At 39.5% G+C, this 9,011-nt stretch overlaps 1 protein-coding gene across 1 annotated transcript; it reads left to right on the top strand.

The window, feature by feature from the left end:
- The first annotated feature begins 7,715 nt into the window (after positions 1-7,715).
- LOC138902715 (uncharacterized) lies at positions 7,716-8,315 on the top strand. Its single transcript, XM_070190608.1, has one exon. It carries the CDS (start codon positions 7,716-7,718, stop codon positions 8,313-8,315), a length of 600 nt encoding a protein of 199 aa, XP_070046709.1.
- Positions 8,316-9,011: the final 696 nt, after the last annotated feature.

Here is a 9,011-nt window from a genome sequence, read left to right as displayed (position 1 = left end):
TTACTGCAATCTTTTTCTTGTTTATCGAACAGTCACTGGTTAGTTTCTAACTTTCACAATGTTTATTATGTTCTAATTAGCATGTTCTCTGAACTGCATGATCTAATGCATTTCTTTGACTCTTTTTTGCCTAATTCTGCTTGTGATTGCTAGCTTAATAATGCTTTGCACCTAACTTACTTCATTTAGACAGAATGAAGCTTGTTTAGTTTGGTGTTGTTGATAATTTGAATGTTCTGCCTTGATTATATGGTTTAATCCATGTTTCTCTGCCTAATTCTGAACTTCTAATGGCCAATTGATGTTATTAACCTTCCCTCACTTTGTTTAAGACCTTACTCCGAATGTTGTATGCTCCTATGACTATTATTGCCACTATATGTGTTCTTGCCACGACTAATCTGTACCCCTAATGACTTGTGATCTTTTAAAACTAATCTCATTTGATTAATATCCTCTATGATACCTTATCCTATTTGTGTTATACTGTCTAAACCTGAGTTAGTATAATCTGATCCATTAAGTCATAAACTGGTTGCATTACTTGGTTTTACTAGACTAATGCCCTTGCTTGTTAACTTTGCAATCCTAAAATCTTTGTCTCTTAGCACATGTCACCCTACCCAGTGTATTAATTTGCTTTGGGAGTTCATTATGTGATTATCCTATAGTGTTTGCAAATGCTTTTCCAAACTTATTATCTTTATCACTTGTTTCTATCAACCTCCCTAGTGTGATCACTGCCCTGGGTTCTTGAAGCCATTGGGAACTCTGACACACTAGGGTCCAGGTTCTTTGCCACTTTTCGTAATTGCTCAACATTGCCCCTTTTTACCTATTGGATAAACCAGTTGGTTTGTGTAAATGGCTATTCTTCTGTGACTTTTGATCAAGTTATGGCTATTGGATGTGGGTTAGTTTGTGTAAATGGAGTTTGTATTCTGGGCAATTGTGAAACTGTATGGATGTGGTATTGAAGGCCTAGCCAGGATGGGTATGCGTTGGGCCTGCCTTAGGCCCCCTATAGCTATTATGTAATTCTGTAATTTATTTCACTCATTGGGCCAGTAATAATGTTGTAATAACAATTGGGGTGTTAGTAAAATTGGAAAAAGGAGTTTATTTTAATATTTTCATGAAACGGGTAGAAATCCTGCTTATAGGTGTTTACTTTGCTCGAACATGTTCTGCTATTGTGTGTATTAGATAAACTGCCTATAAGTATTTAATTCGTTTAACATATTCTATTTCTACATGCTAGATGTCATGCCTATAGAAAATAAAATGACCAATGTCTCAATGTGCATTACAGCACATTCATTAGGTGCTACGACCATAGGGTTCTGTTAATTTATGTTCTACCAAATCTGCATTTTAGAAATCATGCCTATAGGGTTTAATTAGTTAATGTGTTGTTGTTATAATTGATTATTTTGGAAACATGCCTATAGGAGCAAAAATCAGTTTCAATCGCTAATCGTAGAAATCTTGCTTTAAGTGCTAAAATTGAACTTTCAACACTGTTTCATTGCTTAACTCTGCCGCTATTAGAAAGCATGCCTATAGTATCAAACAAGGTAATTCTGAATATCTCCTGTTATTATCACTGCCAACTACTGCGCAAATCACCTAGAAATCATGTCTATAGGTTTAACCACTTGTAATATGTAATTTCAACAATCAGCTCGCAATACCAGATTCCCTAAAATATATAGTTGTTCAGAAATCACGTCTATAAAGGTAGCATCTTGCATCTAAAACTGCCTGCATATTTGAATCCCAAGGTGACATAGAAACCATGTCTATAGGGCCTAATGGCTTTAATTTGCCTCAATCCTGAAATTGTCTAACGTTTAATGTGAAAATTTGTTCGCGTACATTTGTTGTCTAAGTATGGAGGCTAACTTGAGCCCTTAATTGCTTTTACATGGTCCAACTTGTTTTGTATGTCACCTAGTTTTATCATTTTTGAGCAGCCTCAACTAAGTCGAGAAACCATCCAAAATAGAGGTCCAAACGCCTCCTGGGCCATAGGCATGGGACGGGTAGTGCACGCATAGGGCACGGTTTAGAATCAACTAGTGCGCTTTAGGTAAAAACTTAAAGATAGTAATCGGGTAGTAGGATATGATAGTCTGTGCCCGCTTAATAATACAAGTAACACCCCACCTCGAAGGAGTTACGAAGTATTATTTATGTTGCACAGGGTGATCCTTAAGCTAAAAAACTTAGGACCCCTCATCTTGTCTTTAAACCAATTATCTGTGTTTACTCAAGGACTTTCTAATAATGATTTTATTTTTAAAACTTCTTTTTTTTCTCTCTGACTATTTGACTAATTCATATAATTCAAGTTCGATCGGGACCCACAGTTGTGGACCTCGAAGAGTGCCTAACACCTTCTCTTCTAGGTAATTTGAGCCCTTACCCGATCTTTGATGGCGCAAACTAGTTAAACAAGAGTTATTTGCAAATAGGTGACCTAACGCACCTCAAACCCATTAGGTGGCTACTCTCTCTTTTAACACTTTCCTTTAAAAGAGTTGTCACATGTCGAGACCCGATTTCGCGAGAAAGAGGGGTGCGACAGCTAGTCACATTATTTTTATAGCACCTCAGGAAATTGCCCACAGACGTTATTTGCAATGTATCTTATACAACCCATATCCTTCTCGGTGAGCGAGATAGTACCACCATACTCAAAAGCAACTTTAATCTCTCGTGCTCTAACTCAAGATCTTCTGTCCAACATGAACCGCAAACTTTACCAATCCCAGTTTCACTTGGTTCACTATATCAATAATGGCACCATAACTTAAGTATAAAAACTTTGTTATCCACTCTGAATCACAAGTAGGATAGCATCTCATTGTCTAGAAGCATAAAACGTAGCTTAACTCATGAGAAAATCACAAACATGCAAAAAACTTTCCAAGACTACAGGCAATATTATCTTTATAGTCATGGTCAAAACCATCAAAAGCTCTTAGAAACTCACTTATACATAAATAGACCATTGGAAATAAATATCTCTCTAATTCAACCAGTCACATAGACTGTCAAACCCAAAAGTCCTACCACCTGAAGCGACTGTAACACCAAATTATTCAAAACACAAACGATCATTTCTATTACAATAATGCTCCAAGCTATTGCTATACTAGCATAACTTCTTTAAGATTTCTCTTTATCCGCTTATAAGGCATCATTTCTCATTCCCAAAATACTGTGGTATTTAACTAAAACTCATACTCGATATGAAACTACGTCATTATAACATCCATGGGCCATTTTATCACTCTTAACATACACTAAAGTACCTCAAGCCGACAAGTTCACTCTTAAGAGCCCTCCAATACCCAACTCAAATTCTCAAACAAGGAAAGCACTTGGTAAATCCTTAAGTATCATATCTTAGAACTTGAACCCAGTAGAACTATTTTTGAGAGTCAGCCACTCTACTCTAGTCCCCGATTCATAACCGTACGTGCTGAGCAACTTGTGTTCCCTTTGCATATAATCTCCCTAAAAGGAGCCAGTTCTTCCTTAGGCGACCGAATGAATCCTTCCTCATTCCACATTATATGCACAAACAATAACACACCCGAGTCATCCAACAATCTTAATAAATCAATCAGGTGTAGTACATCACATATCCGGCAAAGTTTTGTCCAAGTCATCCTTGATATCACCCTTTTCATGTCATAACTAATCCACAAGTGTACCTTAATCCAGGAACTATAATAACACATGCACATATGATTCACTTGTTGATAGGAGGTTGTCCCACTTCACTTAAAGATATAATCACATTATTCGAGAACATACAATAACTTTTTCTCCATAACTACTATGACCTCGCACTGGTAATCTGCTAAACTTTGAATAAGATCATATGGGGTTGAGGGTAGCACATCTTGCAACATCGGTCGAATGTTCCCATCTCCTTGTGACTATAATATCACCTTGCTCAAGCCATTCAAACTCTTACTATCACACAACCACTCCGATGGATACGAGGAAATCATATAATAAGGAGCTATACAAAACTTGTATCTCCCAAACCAGATATAATCTTACCTATCCTTGGGGGTCACCATCTCACGGTAATCTTACCATGTCTACAAACTCCATGTGATCAACTGATCATCTCAAATTTACATACGTCCACAAGATGTTAGAATCTATTTCATCCAATTAATAAACTGCTGGAATCCCATAGATACGTCTATGTCATAAAACAACAGTAGTCAACTGGGTCGATGTATAAGCATTTCCAGTTTCCCTTTTGTAACAACCTAACTGGTCATTTTGAGTTTTAGCATCTTGTTCCATGATTTGAGCCTTTTTGTAGGTCTATTTGATATTTTACGCAAGGCCCCGTAAAACTTTTTGCAAAAGAAAAAAAATAATAATAATGTTTTGTGGTGCCAAATTGGTTTTACGTGTTGTGGGTTCGGACTTTTTGGGTTGAACAATGCACCAGAAAGAAAAGGAAATTCTTGGCAATATTATGCATTTCTATGGTCCATTATGCGACTGCAGAATCACTCTGCGGACTGCATAATGGTCGCAAAGTGAGGCAGTTATTGGGCCAGTTTGGATGAGTTTTGCGGTCGACTATGTGACCGCATAACTGTTCTGCGGTTCATTATGCGACTGCATACCATGTCTGCGAGCCATATAGTGATCGCAGACACGGACAATTGTTTTTGGCTGTTTGATCACCGATTATGCGACCAATATGCGGTCTGCATATCGGTTATGCGATCGCAGACCTTGTTCCGGAGCTTCATTTTTGGGGTTTTTAAACCTGACCCTATTCCGTTAAAACATACCCCATGGACAATTTTGAGCATATTTTCTGATATTCTTAGAATGAGAGAGAGGGTCCTAGAGGGAGAAGTGATCTTCATCAATTGTTCTTCAATTCTCACTTAAAGCTTGAAGAGTATCAAGAAAGGAACCTAGGTCTTCTTCCTAAGAGGTAAGATTCTATCACCCAAACACTTAATTTCAAAGTGTAACTAGAATGGGCCATTAGTAAGGTAATTCATGGGGATGTGAGTGCTTACCTTGCATGCATGTATCCTTGTAGTGTGTGGAAAGATTGTGAGCTAAAAATGATAGGGGTTAGGGAAAAATGGAATCTTTAACAAAAGAGCCTTAAAACATTGATGCACACCTAGTGTTTGATAGTATGCTCAAATGAGCTAAAACCATGTCCATCTTCCTAATTTTGGTTCAATTTTGTTATATTGCTAAAATAGATTGAAGTTGCTAATAGTCTGGAACATCTTAGAGTTTTAAGGAACTCAATTGAGGTATGTTGGCTAAACCCCCTTCTTCTTAGAATCGAACCTCACAGTGATCATGTAATTGGAGTAAGCCCTTGATCATTATAGAATTGGAGATTTCTGACGTATTTGTGTTGAAGGATGTAAGTTCAAAATCAATTCTAAAATCATGTTATCTTGTCATTGAGGATATGGTTAAAAATGTGGAATATGTGTTGGAAATGTTAAGACTTCATGTCAAGATCGAAATAAAGGTTGTTATGCCAAACTGTATGAAAAGCCTTTGTGTGCCCAAGATTTCCAAATTGCACTTTAAGTGAATTTAATGTCATGAATGGGTTGCCTTATTGATTTTGATAATGATATTGAATGTGGAAAAGGGGTCTGGAAATATGAAATACGGCCAAGTTCCAAGAATGACTTTGTAATCATAATCACTAGTGTTAATGAATTGAAAGTACATGAAAGAAGTACGATGTGAGATGATTGACTGAAAATGTAATGTCTCAAACGTGATTGTGGTAATGCCTCAGATGAGGCGGCCTAACCGATTGGGCCGAGATCGGACTCCGTGTAAGAACACAGTGGTATTGTGAATGAAATTATGGTAATGTCTCCAATGAGATGGCCTAGCCGATCGGGCCGTGATCAGATGCCATGCCGCACACATGGTGGTACTGTGCTGGAAAATTATAATGAAATTATGGTAATGCCTCAGATGAGGCAGCCTAGCCGATCGGTCCGAGATCGGACTCCATGTAAGAATACGGGGGTATTGTGAATTGTGGGATAGTGGTGCTAAAGGTCATCCAACCTAGTAATATGAAAATTGTCTTGAAAATGCATATGGTCCTTAACTTGTTGTTTTACTATTATTTGAAGCCCTTATTAAATATTTGACTATTATTCTTGTATTATTATTCATTCTATTGAGTTGGTGTTTAGCTATACATACTAGTGCTATTCGACGGTACTAACATCCCTTTTGCCGGGGGTGCTGCATCTTTAAATGGATGCAGGTGGTTATATAGCATATAGTGCGGATCACGGATAGTGTTGCATTCTCTTCTCAGCAGACTCGGTGAGCCCCATTTCATTCCGGGGTCATGTATTATACCTTTTGTTTATATTATGGTCACTTTTTGAGGTATAGCAGGGGCCTTGTTACCGGCACCATCTTTAAACTCTTTTGTATCTTTAGAGGCTCCGTAGACACTATGTGGGTTATATATGGTTTTTCAGAATGTTAAACAAGTTATGTTGTGTTTGATCACTTGTTTCACTTGAACTATAAGTATGTGTATTTTGGGACTTAAAAGCGAAATGACTAATGAAATGATTTAGGATTGTATGAATGAGATTCCTACTGTATAACTAGTGTAATCATATTTTTTCTTGATCATGGGTTAATTCGGTATAAAGTATCTAATAGGCTTGCTCGAACGGGTTCACTCGGTTGAGTGCCGGTCGTGCTTCCCGAGGATGGGGCGTGACAAACTTGGTATAAGAGCCTAAGGTTTTAAAGTGTCATAGGATGTCTCGGAGCCGTGTCTAGTAGAGTCCTTATTATCGGTGTGTTGTCGACCGCATCTATAAGTTGGAGGCTACTTGGACATTTAGGAACAGTACCCTTATTTGATATTCTGGATCATGAGATGAAACTAATTGTGCAATTGTCCCTCTTATAACTCGTGCATTCGTTTAACTTTCAGTATATGGCACCTAAGAAGAGAGAAAGAACTGGCCAAGGAGCCAACGCCGCTTTAGGAGTGGCAGTTGACCCTTTATTTAATGATGCGGGTAAACACCCGAGAGGTGAGGATAATCCTCCGACTGCTACACTAACTGATTCCACTACGCCGGCCCAGGACACACCAGTTCCTACACCTACTAAGGGTGCGACGGTTCCTCCACCTGGTATTCCGATTCCACCTCCAGCCTCAGCTTCCGGCTCTGGTATTTCTGATGGGGATCTTAGGGGAGCTATTTGGATGCTGACTCAGATAGTGGCTTCTCAGGCCAAAAGGTCGAATGTTGCACCTATATTTTCTAGCTAATAAAGGGGAACCTACTAGTTCTAGGGTGAACGAATTTTTGCAGTTGGATCCTCCGGTGTTCACGGGTGCTAATCCCGAAGAGGACCCACAGGACTTCATTGATGAGATGCGTAAGACTCTCCGAGTTATGCGCGCTACTGAGACAGAAGGAGTGGAGTTGGCTGTCTACCGCCTGAAAGGGGTGGCCTATTCTTGTTTTGAGTTGTGGGAGGACTCTCGGGAGGAGGGGAGCCCTCCAGCGAGATGGAGTGAGTTTGCTGATGCCTTTATACACCATTTCTTACATGCCGAGACTAGGGCAGCCCGCGCCGTAGAGTTTTAGAATCTTAAGCAAGGGAGTAGGAGTGTGTGCGAGTATCACATGGATTTCGCGCGCCCGTCAAAATATGCCGCTCTCATGTTACCTACTGTAGAGGCTAGAGTGCACCGATTTGTGCAAGGCCTTAGCCCCTTGGTTATCAATGAGGCCGCTACAGATGCCTTGAATTTGGATTGTGTTGTCACGGTGCGCGGTCGGGACACCGTGGACGATCTCATTGAATTGGGGATGTTAAATTTTGATGTAATTATGGGAATGGATTGGCTTCATTCATGTTTTGCTAAGCTTGACTGCCGAACTCAAAGTGTGAGGTTTGAATTTCCAAGTGAGATAGTTGTTAAGTGGAAGAGGGATGATGTGATGCCGAAAGGTAGGTTTATTTCTTACCTTAAGGCCTTGAAGATGATTAAAAAGGGGTGTATCTATCACTTGGTCTGGGTTACGGACACCGATGCTGAGGCACCTACACTCGAGTCAGTACCTGTTGTGAAAGAATTTTCGGAGGTCTTTCCTGATGAGCTTCCTAGGATTCTGCCAGACAGGGAGATTGATTTTGGGATTAATATGATGCCAGGCACGCAGCATATATCTATTCCACCCTACAGAATAGCACCAGCAGAATTGAATGAACTGAAGGAATAGTTGAAGGATTTGTTAGAGAAGGGTTTCATCCGACCGAGTGTGTCGCCATGGGGCGCACCGGTTATCTTCATGAGGAAGAAAGATGGATCACTGAGGATGTGCATTGACTACCGGCTGCTCAACAAAGTCACAATAAAAAACAAATACCCACTACCAAGAATAGATGATTTGTTTGATCAGTTATAGGATGCTAAATACTTCTCCAAAATTGAGTTACGATCCGGGTATCACCAATTGAAGATCAGGGAGCAGAATATTCCGAAAACAGCTTTTATGACCCGGTATGGGAATTTTGAATTTCTGGTGATGTCTTTTGGGCTAACAAATGCCCCAGCGACTTTCATGGATCTTATGAATTGGGTTTTCAAGACATTCCTCGACTCCTTTGTGATAGTGTTCATTGATGATATTCTTGTGTATTCACGAGGTCGGGAGGACCATGCTGATCATCACAGGGCAGTGTTACAGACTTTTCATCAGCACCAATTGTATGTTTCAAAGTGTGAATTTTGGCTTGAATCTGTCACATTCTTGGGTCATGTTGTATCTAGAGAAGGAATCAAGGTTGATCCTCAAAAGATTTCAGTAGTAAAGAATTGGCCTAGACCTACAACGCCCACCGAGATTTGCAGTTTCTTGGGCTTAGTAAGGTATTACAGGAAGTTTGTGGAGGGGTTCTCTACTCTTGCCTCTCCG

This window comes from Nicotiana tomentosiformis, chromosome 12 (assembly GCF_000390325.3).
Source record: "Nicotiana tomentosiformis chromosome 12, ASM39032v3, whole genome shotgun sequence".
In the NCBI taxonomy this organism is placed as follows: Eukaryota; Viridiplantae; Streptophyta; class Magnoliopsida; order Solanales; family Solanaceae; genus Nicotiana; species Nicotiana tomentosiformis.
This window is presented reverse-complemented; position numbering and strand designations above follow the sequence as displayed.

Coding starts and splice junctions, on each gene's coding strand:
- LOC138902715 (XM_070190608.1), top strand. CDS start 7,716: ATGGATTTCGCGCGCCCGTCAAAATATGCCGCTCTCATGTTACCTACT.